General features: G+C 52.1%; 1 protein-coding gene across 3 annotated transcripts in view; it reads left to right on the plus strand.

Annotated features, from left to right (window-relative positions):
• Window positions 1-1,895: 1,895 nt before the first annotated feature.
• Window positions 1,896-12,876, plus strand: part of APCDD1L (APC down-regulated 1 like) — a 50,590-nt gene continuing 39,609 nt past the window's right edge. Inside the window, exons 1-2 of one of the 3 annotated variants that reach the window (XM_061209377.1) lie at window positions 1,896-2,005; window positions 2,087-2,574. In XM_061209377.1, the coding sequence (XP_061065360.1) occupies window positions 2,340-2,574 (235 nt within the window). In that variant the 5' untranslated portion in view covers window positions 1,896-2,005; window positions 2,087-2,339. Of the gene's footprint in view, window positions 2,575-12,876 lie in introns of all 3 variants that reach the window. The other 2 variants (XM_061209378.1, XM_061209375.1) reach the window with 2 other exon arrangements.

The raw sequence follows: 12,876 nt of genomic DNA on the forward strand, positions 1-12,876 counted from the left end.
TCCAGATTCAGAATGAAGCCAAGAGCACGGTCAGACAGGGCATCCTGTGCAGACACAAGAGCATCCCAGACACAAGCAGGGACTCAGGAGTTCTGCCACCTTCCAGCTGTCTGGCCTTGGGACAGTGGCCCAACCTCTCTGAACTCAGTTTCCTCATTCTGTGAAATGGGGCCAACAAGACTTTCTACTTCTCATCAGGTTGTCCGGATATAAAGTATATGCATCTAAAGCACCTGGCCCACACCAAGGTCGAAATAATTATCAGAAATTCCTCTTACTTATAAATAAGCCAATACAACAACTACTACATGAGCACCAGGCCTTGCAGGGAAGTTCCCATTTCTAATAGCAGCACAATAGGTTCTGAAAGTACTGAATCATAACCCCACCTGAGACATCAATGTCACGCCTCCTCCCCGTGCCAAACCATTAATACTCAAAGCCCCGTCAGTGACCTGGGACAGCAAAATGCCCGCATTCAGGAAGTCCAGAGAGTACAGCCTCAAACACTCACGGACAGAATAGCATGCAGTGTTTAAAACTATCCATAATTGTACATTTTGAAAATTTAAAGGCACATAATTGCCACAAATAATCACAATTATGCAATTATAAATAATCACCCCTCACAACTCTCCCCCCGCCCATAAGTTACCCCTTTCACGGAAACTTAATATGTGGCGCGCGTGCGGCCACTGTCTGCCGGGGAGCTGGTGCCATCGCGGTTTCAGGAAGGCCACCTCGAGTCTCATGCTGTTCTCAGCAATTCACAGAGACCAGAAAAAAATGTCATTTTCAGGAAGGGAATTGATCGTTTCTCTCACATTTCCATTTGTGTAAGATCGCGCTGTGGCCTCATTCCTCACTTTGCTATTCTGTTGCCTCCGGAGAAGAGGAAAGCTAAGGACAGCCCGGGGGTCCCCAGTCGGGGGTCCTTGGATTGAAGTTGAAATTGAAAGGCTCCAGAGGCCCCTGGGAGCCTCACCCAAGCTTCTGCTAAGGAATCAAAAGATGGGGTGCTGTCTACCAACCCCCAGGGTCAAGCAGCCCACAGATGTGGGCGGGTGGGTCTATAAGCCCTTTAGAGGGCAGGTCAACCGCCTGGACGTGCACCCTGGACACGGACCTGTCCCTACGTGCCCAAGTCCTCCCCAAGGGGACAATCTCCATCTCTCTTGTCTTATTCTCTCCCTCTCTTCCTCCCTCTTCCTCATTCTCTTATTCTTTCTCCCTTTTCCATTCTCCTTTCTGTCCATCTCTCTCTCCTCTCAGCCTTATTCCTTTGTCCCTGCCTTTCTCTCTTTGTCTCTCTCTCTCTCTGCCCTTTTCTCTCTTCCCCCTCTCCCTTTTTACTTTCTCTCTCCTTTCTTGGTTCTACCTTCTCTCTCTCTCTCTCTCTCCCTTTCCCAGTTAAGGACAACACAATGAAAACAGACACCTTGATCTATGCATCTCAGGCCTCCACCCCCATCCCCACACAGCTTTACTTCCGTTCTCCCGATGATCTGTGCACGTAGGAACAATCCAGTTACTTTTCTCTAATCCATGTGATTCTCTGTCTCTTCTTCATTCATAAATCCAAGAACTTGGGAGGTCCTCCATCCCAGATGCTACTCCTGTTCTTCAAGGCTTGCCTGCCACGGGGGAGCTGCCTGGGGAGGCCCAGGGCCTGGGGTCAGGGGGGCGGGGAGGAGGTGACTGGTTTGGGGGCATCCCGTCCATCCCCCTCCTACTCCTCCCAGCTGCCTTGCCTCTGAGCTGCCACCCTCAGCTGACTCACTCAGATGGGAAATGGGGGTGGGGGGAGGAGTGGGGGTGGGGGGAGGAGTGGGGGGGGGGAACCGCCCTGGTCTACTCCACACTGTTTGCCCAGATGCTCTTTGGAGCCGAGACGAGCTAATCACAGGGAGCGGCTGTGGGCTGCGGGGCGCCCCAGGTTGGCCACATTCACTGCGCTCCTGCACTCGCCGGCCTCCAAGTTGACGCAACTTTTCCAAGAGTATCTGTAAGGCCTGAATAGAAGCCTTGGGGGTCTGAGGGCCCAGAGGGCGTACAGGAGCTTCCCCTGACCCCCTCGCCCTTCTAGGAAACAGCCTGGATAGGGGTGCGCTTTGGCTGGAGGAGCGCACCGCACCGTCTGACTTGTCCCGGACAAGAGTTTGAGGGAGGCCTCCCTGCTCACTGCAAAGACCTGGTGGGGAGGCAAGAACCCGGGCACGGAGGGGGGTCGACTGGGGGTTCTGAATGGCAGGAGGAGCTGCGCCAGAGGGCTGGGCGCGAGGCGCTGCAGTGCGCGCAACGCCCGAGGCTGTCTCCACCTCTTCTGGCAGCTTGGACCTATGAGTGCGCAGCTCGACTTACAACCATCAACAGCCCGGGGGGTGAGCGCGTGCGAGCGCCGAGGGGGGCGCAGGACCCTCGCCACTTCCTCGCAGGACCCCAGCGGGCTGCCGGAGTCCGCTGCCACCGGACGGCCGCGCGCCCACGCCTCCTCTCCCTGGGGGCCGTCCTGCCACCCCGACGGGATGCCCGCAGCCATGCTTCCCTACGCTTGCGTCCTGATGCTTTTGGGAGGTAGGTGCCACCCTCCCCCCACCGGCTCGCCGCCTAAGGTCGGAAGGGAGGGAGCTGCCGTCTGAAGTTCCTTGGGGCTTCCTGGGGACTGCTGTACGCGCCTGTGAACCGGGCCGGCGATTCCGCGCTTTCCGCTCTCTTCTCCAGCCTCACCCGGCCAGCACCTGCCTCACCTCCAGGCTCTTCCTGGGCCCTGTGTGGGGTAAGCCGGGTCCGGCACCACATGCACGTCCGCCGCAGGCTGACCTCCTGGCAGTCGGAGCAGCTCCTGGTGCCGGGCCCTGGGGTGGCTGGGACCTCCAAAAATATTCAGGAGGATCCCAGGCCCACTGAGACTCCCTCGGCAAGGTACAAGCTCCACGTCACTCAGACCAAGGCTACAGAATCTGGTCTTGCCCACTGAATCCTAGACCTGCTGGGACTCAGAGCTATGTCCTGCAGCAGAGCTGGGGAAGAAGTTAGGGGAGGGTACAGTGACCCTGAGCCCTCCCCTAACTTCTGGTGCCCAGCAGGCCTGGGCCAGGGAGGCAAGGGACCACAGGACCCCTGGTAGAGGAGACAAGTGCCATCTCCAGGACTAACTGCTGTCCCGCTGCCTCTTCTTAGGGCGTAGGAATGAACCAAAGTCTGCAAATGCCAGCTGCCCATGGTGCGCCACCATTGGCAAAAATGACAATGATAACCACAGTGTGCCAGGCTCACCCCCAAGCACCCCCACCTTGTGAAGGGTTAAGAATTCTGGCCCTGGAGTCAGACCACTTGGTTCAAAAGCCCAGATCAGCTTCATATCAACCTGTGTGGCCTTGGGCAGGCATGTCCATCAGCTCTCTTAGACTCAACTTTCTCATCTGTCAAATGGGCTCACCAGATCCTCACCTCTGTCTGGGATTACTGTGAGGATTTCGAGAAGGAGAGCAGGAGAAGCACCTAGCACCTGCTTCCTGGCCCTGAGGCGTCAGGTCCTGCAGGAAGACACGCTGCGCAGGTACAGCCAAGCACGCTTTACTCCACTTACAGGCAAGGAGCAAAGTCAGGTCTCCCTGCAGGAGCTCTGCAATCAGCCCCGAATTTCTAAGCAAGATATTTGAAGAAGAGATGAACGAGGTCTGAAGGAAAGTGGAGGGAAGGTGTGTTAGCAGTTTGAAGAGCTGCAGATACATCCACCAAAAGGGGACATTTATCTTAGGGCTGGGGTGAGAGGTCACACAGCCGTCCACCGTCATGGAGTCCTCCCTCAGAGCAAAAATAGGCCACGGCAGCCCTGTGCCAGGACAGTAAGAGTGGAAGGAAGGGGGCGAGGAGAGGGTGGCTGAGAAAAGAGTCTGTGTACTTTCCTTTTGGGCACGGAGCTGGGAAGGGGAGAAGGGGGATGCTGTGTCTTCATCTCTCCTCCACCTCCTCCCCGGCTGTTCCATCTCGTGGGAATGGGACAGTCCAGCGCAGTAGGATAGATTACCCCCGAAACCTGCAGTCTTGGTCACCGCGCAGTGCTGTTGTCCTTGGCAAGCCCCGAGCTTCTGTCATGCCAATAAAATCACTGCAAGTGTAGCCTCGCGGCTCGTTCTCCGGAGTCCTGCTGCTTTGCTCCTTGGCGACCTTTCACCACCGCAAGTCAGACAGATTCCACAGGAGAGAAGCCAAGAGTGCCCGGCGGGCCCAGGCGAGCGCAGGAGCCCGCTGTGGAGCCCGTGATTCAGACCCAGACGCTAGGAAGGGCGCCGGTCCCATGCGGGCTGCCTTCAAAGTTCCCTGCTCTAAGCCAGAAACCATTTTCCACTGAAACCTTTTTCAAAAGTCCTTTTCACCACTGGCTGTATCACCAGGCAAGAGGATCTTTGTGCTTTAGTGAAAGGAAACAGAACCCTGTTAATGCTTCAGATACTTAGATAATTTAGGTACCTGAGCTGAGGGAAGCCTGAACTTCACGTCTCCAGGTTCAAAAACTTTAGTGTAGGCACACCAACGGCCCCAGCGTGGGAACTCACCTTGACACACACACACACACACACACACACACACACACACACACCAGGGTTTCTCAACCTCGGCACTGCTGATGTTGTGGTCCAGATCCTTCTCTGCTGGGCGCCGTCCCGTGCACTGCAGGAGGTGTGGCAGCATCCCTGGCTCCACCTACCACATGCCAGTAGCCACACCTCCCAGTTATGACAACCAAAAATGTCCCCAAACACTGCCAGATGTCCCCTGGGGGCCACAGTTGTCCCTGGTTGAGACTCACTGGTATGGGCAGATCAGATTCAACTGGTAGCTTTTGAGATGAATCTGTCAAAATCACCGGGTCGGTTGGATTTTGTTATTCTTGCTCTGAGCAATCAGGAAATCAAAGGCACAGTTGGCCCAAGAAAAACAACACAATCTAGGTAGTTTCTAATTTGGATGTTGATTTTTCCCATTTGTCCTCTCTCCCTCTTGTCTCTGAAAATGTCCTCCCTGGGGATAACAGGAGCTAGGCTGTGGGTAAGCGTGGTTAGTTACCCGCTGGAGCAAACCCTCCTCAAAACCCTGCAACGCCAGATGTGTCTTGTGCCAGTGCAGTGGCTTCCAGCTTTGGTTCACTCCTCAGCAATTTCTGGCTTTTAAAAATCTCCTTACTCAACAATTTATGCTTGAGGGAGAAAATGAAAAACCACAGCTTCTTTTTTTTCTCTCATTTGTATTTTTTTTTTCTAATTTCAGTCCTGCTTTTATCTCTAGCCATATACTTTGCAATGGCAAGTTATCATTTAGAGACAGATTAACTAGAACAAAATCACGGGCCATTCCATAATAAGTTAGTTGTTGTTGATATGGGGGCTCTGTTTCAAAACCAAGAGTAAAAACTGGGGAGAAAATTAACTTAAGTACACTCGTCTGAAAAATCAAAGGGGACAAGAGGTCAGTAATTGTATTCGTTATTTAAAACAAAGAAGAATTTTGAACAGAATCTGCCCCTTGCTGCTTTGTGAGGCTTGCATTGTAGACAGATCATCATGGCCAGCTGTTTCACTTATGTTCTGACCGAGGCTGGAATCTCCAAATTCAAAACAACCAACTCAAGGCTAATAGAGCAGCTTCCTTGATTTCCAAACCATCTGGATGGCAAACTAGTAAGAAGCTACATGTGAAGAAGTATTTGGGAAATGTATTGGCAGTTCACTATGTTCATGAAAACTGTAAGCCAGAATGAGCCCCTGGTAAGACTTCCAAGATACAGTGCTTCACTGCCAAAGTCAGCCTCTGAACTTGAGGGCACCTGAGCTGAGCTGGGGGGACTCTAGGGAAGGAACTGAATTCTGAAGTTGGCGCCGGAGGTGGCCATGAGTTGTGGCCAGGGGTGGTGGTGTGACTGTCCCTCAAACCAGAATGGCTTTCAGAAGCCCTTTGTGCAGAACCCCCCCCGCCCCGACCCTGGAGCCGGGAGTGCAGGTGTCATGGTGAACGGGATGTCCCAGAGAATGTCAGGCCTCCCAGCTGGAAGGGCAACCAGTCCACTGGGCATTGGGACACCGGGGAGGCAGGGCTGGTGCCCACCCAGGACCTCCACCTGTGCAACGGGCGGTTGCCTGGTCTCTGCTGAATCTAACACATGTCTTGCGTGGTACGGAGAGCTTGAGAGCAGCATCTTGGGAACTGAAGAGACCTGGGTCCCATTTTAGCTTTGTCACCCATGTCCCCATCAGTGAGTTGAGAATGGTGATAGCTCCACCCTCAAGGGATGATCGAAGGGTTAAATGAGATGTCGTGTGGTCAGCACTGGACACCAAGAACCTTGTGACCCCTCCCTGCTGTTAGTGCTGAGAGCTGGACCCTGCACTCGACTCTCCAGACCCGGAGAAGAAAGAGGCAGGTCAGGGCTCTCAGTCAGGCGCCAGTTCAACTTGAGCTTGGGCGCGTCACTTCGTGGCCATCTCCTTTTGGTGGGTGCTGTATTTTCTTCCCACTCTGATGTTCCGTGTGTCCTCAAGAACACCATGGCTAGTCTAATGATACCGACAACAGCAGCAAAATTAGCAACGGTTCCTATTCAGCAAACCAGGGTCAGCCCTCCTTGTACACCATCTCCTATAACCCTCCTCCAGCCCCAGCTGTCAGCCTCAGTTTCCTGACCTGTGAAATGGGAAGGGTGGCCGCCCTCACTGCTGGGGTCGGAGAGGGGGCCCAGGTGAGTTTCCGATCAGAGAATGCATTTTGGGGGCCTTGCTGTGTATGCGCCACTCACTGGGGGGAGATGCTGAGGACCGAGGAACAAATGGGGCAGCTCCTGCCCTTGTCGAAGTCGGAGTCAAACAGACAATGAAATCTCCAGCGAGCAAGTAATAACAATACGAGAGTGACGAGCACTGTACAGAGCAGGTCCGGGGCATCTAGCCTGAGTTGGAAGGTTAAGGAAGGCCTCCCTGAAAAGGTGAAAGAGCTGAAACTTGAAAAAAAGCGGGCGGTTTAACTAGAGGAGAAGGAGGAAGAGGAGGAACAACCAGGGAGAGGAACTAGCATGTGCAAAGGCCTGGATGTGAAAGAAAACAGCCACATGTTCAGGGACCAGAGAGAAGGCCGCTGAGGCTGGTGAGGAGGGAGTGAAGGTGCAGAGGGTGGACGAGGTCAGAGGTTAGCAGGGGCTCAATCGTCGAGGGCCATGGGGCCTCGGAAGGAGTCGGACATTATGTCAAGGGCAATGGAGGGTCCCCTGAAGGGCTTTCAGCAGGGTGCGGAGGGGCAGGGGATGCCTCTAGAAGTAGTGAGTTCCTCACCACTGGAGGCATCCTAGAGCGAACGGGATGATGGCGGGTAGCATTGGCTAGGGAGTTGCCTGGATTTGCTTCTAGCCCCGAAAGTCTCTGATTCTAAGGAGTCCCACCAACCTCCTAGTACAGGACATGGGCTTTCAACTGTCATTTTGGCCCCCCATAGACCACCCTCAAAATTGAGTGCCCAGTAAGGATACTGGTAATGGTGATAGGCTACACTCACCAGCATTCAAGGTGTCCAACCATCCCGGGCTCAGTGCCACCCCTGCTTCAGCACTTGAGGCAGGCTCTGCCCTGGTCCCCATCATACAGCATCCCTGGGAGGAGGAGCAGGGTGGGACGCACAGCCTCTCCCCAGACACCTCCTCTAGGTCATTACTCTGGCTCATTTTTCCTGGTCTCTTCTCCTCACCACCACCATTAGCATCTAATCGAGGCGGTCAGCCACCCTCAGGGGCATTTTGCGATTTAAAACACTTATATTCTATCAAGATGTAGGAGGTAAGAAAGTCCACCAACTAGAGTCACTTATGTTTTATGGGACTCAGTCCCAGCCAGAGCCTCCATCCAGCTCAGCCGTGTTCACAGCCCAGCCTCCTCCTCTGAGCCCCTGCCAGCGCTCCTTGGTCCCCGTGTGACCCTCATCCCCACACACTTCACAGACAAGCTTTCTTCCTCCTCAGAGAAGATGTCACCAGCCACCTTCTGTGACCAGGACACAGTCACACTGTGTCCGCCTGTCCATCCAGCCACACCCCTTTCCACCACAGTCTCCACACACACACACGCTGTTCCTTCGGCTTCGAACACCGTTCCCTGCCCCTAGCCTCCCCTAGCCTCCCCTAGCCTCCCCTTCCCCTGCAGATTTGGGTATAAATTCCTAGCCGTGGAATTGCTGCAGCAAAATGTGTGTGTTAAATTCTTCTACCAGCCTTCCTTCCGAACGGGTTGCACAGTCAACACGCCTCATGGATGGCCTATGAGAGCCCGCATTTCCCACATCCTTGCCAACCCTGGTCATGATCGTTCTTTAAAAATCTCACCAGTGGCAATGCTTGGTTGTTTAGACTCGCATTCCTTTAATTATGAGCAAAGAGGAACGTCTATCTGTCTTACCCCTTTCATTGATTTTCCTGTGAGATGTCTGGTCGTATTCTTTGCCCATTTTTATATCAGACTTTAAAAAAATCTTTTCTTCTTATTGATTTGTCAGGGCTCTTTACGTAGAGAGGAGTAGCTGTCTCCTGTATATGTTGCAGTTTTTCCCAGCTTGCTGTTTGTCCACCGAAGCTTCCTAAAAGAGAATTTACTCATTGTTCCTCGTTTCTTTCATGTTTACTCCATTGAAACGTGCAGAGGCACATGGGTTTTAAGCTAAATGTGCATTTTTTTACCCAGGAGGAGAATAGATGGCCAGATATGCTTACCATAAATGACCATATATGGGGTCTGTGTGTGAGAGAGAAACTGACTTTCCTCAGAGGGAGAGACACAGCCCAAGCGCTGTGCTAAGCACAGCATCAGTGATACCCCGTTTGATTCTTGCAACCTCCCATGCCATGGGCACCATTTTACAGAAGACGAAAGCAAGACCACACACCCAAGGTCATCCAGCCGGCAAGCCCAGGGGCTGAGATTTGTGGGCCCCTCCTGGGGCAGTTCAGCTCAAAGTTCAGGCAAGGACCTCCCTGCCCTGCTGCCGGTTTGAAAGAACCAGGGTTTAGAGCCAAGTCTGGGCACCAGGAGATACACGCGCTCGGAGGCATCTGGGCTGGTGGTTTACATAACACGACTTAATGGGGAAGATTGCAGCGCAGAGACCACAGGCATGCTAACAAGAGCAGCGTTTTAAATCCCCAATTAAATGTTAATCTGAGAGTTGTTGAAGAGGGAAGGATCCTAATGGTCCATCTACAGAGACCGCAGAGCTGGCTGGGCTCTGGAATTCAACTTCCCACATTCAAATCCCAGCTGCTCCACTGACTGCAAATTACTTAATCCTTCCGTGCCTCAGTTTCCTCCTTTGTGAAACGACGTCTACCCCAAGGGGTTGCTGTGAGAAATAGGTGTTGCTGTCCACGTGAAAAGTCTAACAGTGCTAGGCACACAACAAGGGCTTGGTGATGTCACTCACATCATTATTTTCTTCTATGTTTTTTTAATTAATCTATTTATTTATTTATTTATTTTTGGCTGCGTTGGGTCTTCATTGCTGTGAGCGAGCTTTCTCTAGTTGCGGCGAGCGGGGGCTACTCTTCGTTGCGGTGCGCGGACTTCTCATTGCGGTGGCTTCTCTTGTTGCGGAGCATGGGCTCTAGGCGCATGGGCTTCAGTAGTTGCGGCACGCGGGCTCAGTAGTTGTGGCTCGCGAGCTCTAGAGCGCAGGCTCAGTAGTTGTGGCGCACAGGCTTAGTTGCTCCGCAGCATGTGGGATCCTCCCGGGCCAGGGATCGAACCCGTGTCCCCTGCATTGGCAGGCGGACTCTTAACCATTGCGCCACCAGGGAAGTCCCACTCACATCATTATTAAGGTGACAGGACACTGCCCTGCAGGGTCCAATCCTGGGATTATCCTATACTACCCTTCTTAGGGGTGGCTGCAAGGCATTCTGGGACATCAGGAGTGTGGCTGGAGGGGAAGGGTCAGAAAGGGTGGTGACACAGTCAGAGGAGGATGGGGGTGCAGAGTAAGAGAAGGGAGTCAGAACCCCAAGTCCCTGCTTCCAAAGGCGTGCGGGAGCTTGGGTTGCCTTTGTCTGGTAATGTATCCAAAGTGCCCATCTGGTGGGTGGGTCAGTGTCATGCATTTCAGGAAGTCTGTATTTGTGTCCTAAGGCTACTGTACAAGGTACCACAAACTAGGTGCCTTAAAACAACAGAAACTTATTGTCTCACAGTTCCGGAAGTCTGAAATCCAGGTGTCAACAGGGCCACGCTTTCTCTGAAACCTGCAGAGGAGAATCCTTCCTTGCCTCTCGTAGCTTCTAGGGTTTGCTGACAGTCCTCGGCTTTCCTTGACTCTAAAGGCATCACTCCAGTCTCTGCCCCTGTTGTCCCACGGCTATTTTCTCCTCTTCTTATAAGGAGACCAGGCATCTTGGGTTAGGGCCCGTTCTACCCCAATATGATCTCATCTTAACTATTTATATCTGTAACATTCCTATTTCTAAAAAAAAAGAAAAAAAAAAGGTCACATTCTAAGGTTCTGGGGTTAGGACTTGAACATAGCTTTTTGGAGGATGCAGTTGAACCCATAACACCTACTGTTGTGTATCTGAAAGGCCCACTCTGCTGGGTGGGGTGGCACCAGGTGTTTCTGGGAAGAGGAGATTCGAGAAGTTATGGGATCAGCCTGTAATTGAGAGGTGAGTGGGACAGGACCAAGCCATACCCAGGGACCTGGGAGGGAAGGGAGGCCAGGAGACCAGAACCTAAATACTCACCATTAGGCAGTGACTTAAATAAAATTTGAGGGAATTAGGGACCCACAAAAAAATTATGTATCTAAAAAACATTGAATGATGGGAAGATATTTTGGGCATTATGTTAGAACAGAAACCCAGTGTATGTGCATTTGATCTCAGTTATGTTTTCATGGTGGAGGGGGGCATCCTTATCTTTTAAAATACAGACAAAATCATATGAAATGGGTGGTTATTTCTGAGAGGTGGGATTATGGGTGATTTCTCCCTTTGTCTTTTTATGTTTTTTTCTGTACTTCCTATAGGATCCATTCCATCTGGGGCTGGGGAGTCCACGGAAAGGGGCTGAGTTTGCCCCAAATCTCCCAGATTTGCACTCTGGCACGTTTGCTAGGATCTCAGCAGGAGAGGTTGGTTAGAGAAATGATGGAGGCTGGGGCCTGTGAAACCTGACCCGGCTGCAGGGCTGGGTCCTGGTATCAGAAGTGGGATCAGCCCCAATGGCACCATCTCTCCTGGGCAGTAGAGATGCTCTTAGGCAGGCTGGTGTCCTGGGTGCTGATGTGAGGAACAGCAGTGTCCCAACCATTCAGATATTTAGACAGGAACTTGTACCCTCCTTGCTGCAAGGAGAGGGGGATGCCAAGGTGCCCTGTGTCCAGTCAAATAGACAGGACTTCAGAAGAGGGAACTGGAGTCCTACTAGGGTGGCTGAGGCCAGACCATAGCTATGGATGGATCAATATCATCGATAGCCAACATCCACTGGGCACCTGCTCTTGTTCAGCACTGTGGGAGCATTGTATTATTTCTTCACGATTGCCTTGTGATTTGGGTACCGCTGTTATCACCATTTCACACCTGAGGAGATGGAGGCCACTGGACCAGGATGCTTCTGAAGGGGCAGAGGCCTGGAAAGACTGCAGCCCGGGGGGCTCTTGGTTGCTCAGGAACCATCCACAGCATGTGAGATCCCAGCCCCAGTTAGCGCAGAACTCACGGCTCCCTGGTGGCCCTAAGGTACTGACAGTCTCTCCACACAGTGAGCCCAGGGCCAGGAGACCCACCACCCACCACATAGAGGAAGCAGGGAAGGTGGAGTCCAATGCCAGGGAGATTTATTGTGCTACTTGTTGGTCCCATGAAGTGGGATCAAAGTGGAGCCTTTGCCCCCCAACTTCTTCTCAAGTCCTCTTCTGCTTGAAGCCAAACTGCAGTGGACAAGTGCTGGGTTTGCCTGCCTGGGTTCCATGCTCCCTTTTTCTACCAACAGCAAAGTTTCCCTTACTGGCTCTAATCCTGGAGGACTTGTTAATCAAAGTGCCTCCTCTCCACCTGGGGCATGAGTCTCAGGCCGGGCAAATAGCTATCCCCAGAGCTTAATGTGCATTACAATATTTGAGCTGCCCTCCTCAAGGCTCAATATTAAATTATACACAAAAAGGGAAGCAAAGCAATAGCTCACACCCAACCAATCTTTCCCAAAAATATGCATAAAAACAAAGCACAAGACATAGATGTGTTTAGTTTGGAATTACCAGTGACCACAGCAAAACGAAATCATTTGTTCTTTGAAATGTACAATTAGAGTTGTTTTAACATGTGTTTTTGGTGGCTGGGTGTGGTTTCTAGATCGTTTGAAACTGAAGTCTACTGTTTGGCCCGTCAGCTTTAACCCAGTTCTGATGGGCTCCACTTTCCTTAACAGCAAACCAGAGGTACTGAAATGAAAACCAACTTGCCAGGGGGTGAGAGTGCCTGGACTGTTACAACTGATGTTTGGACTTATTTTTTCTTCCACAGTCTTACAATACTTTTGCATTTCATCTGCCTTTTGCAGGGGAGGTCAAGTTAAAGTAACCATTGAAATCTCAGGAAAGGTAATAACCTTGAGATTGAGCGACTAGCTGCATTTTCCTGTAAACCCCACCCCAAGCTTTCAGGGACTGTAAGATGCCTGTTTGGGGCAATTCAGAGATGTATCCATTTCTGCCATTGATGGTGATTAGGGGCAGCCTGACTTCCTGAAAAGTCAGAGTTCCAGGTTACGTGTAAAGAACTAAGCCCAGTCCCATTCCGGGCATCCGTTATTGCTGTGGACAGGGACCCGGGGAACAGAGATTAGGATCCTGAGC

This window comes from Eubalaena glacialis, chromosome 13 (genome assembly GCF_028564815.1).
Source record: "Eubalaena glacialis isolate mEubGla1 chromosome 13, mEubGla1.1.hap2.+ XY, whole genome shotgun sequence".
Lineage (NCBI taxonomy): Eukaryota > Metazoa > Chordata > Mammalia > Artiodactyla > Balaenidae > Eubalaena > Eubalaena glacialis.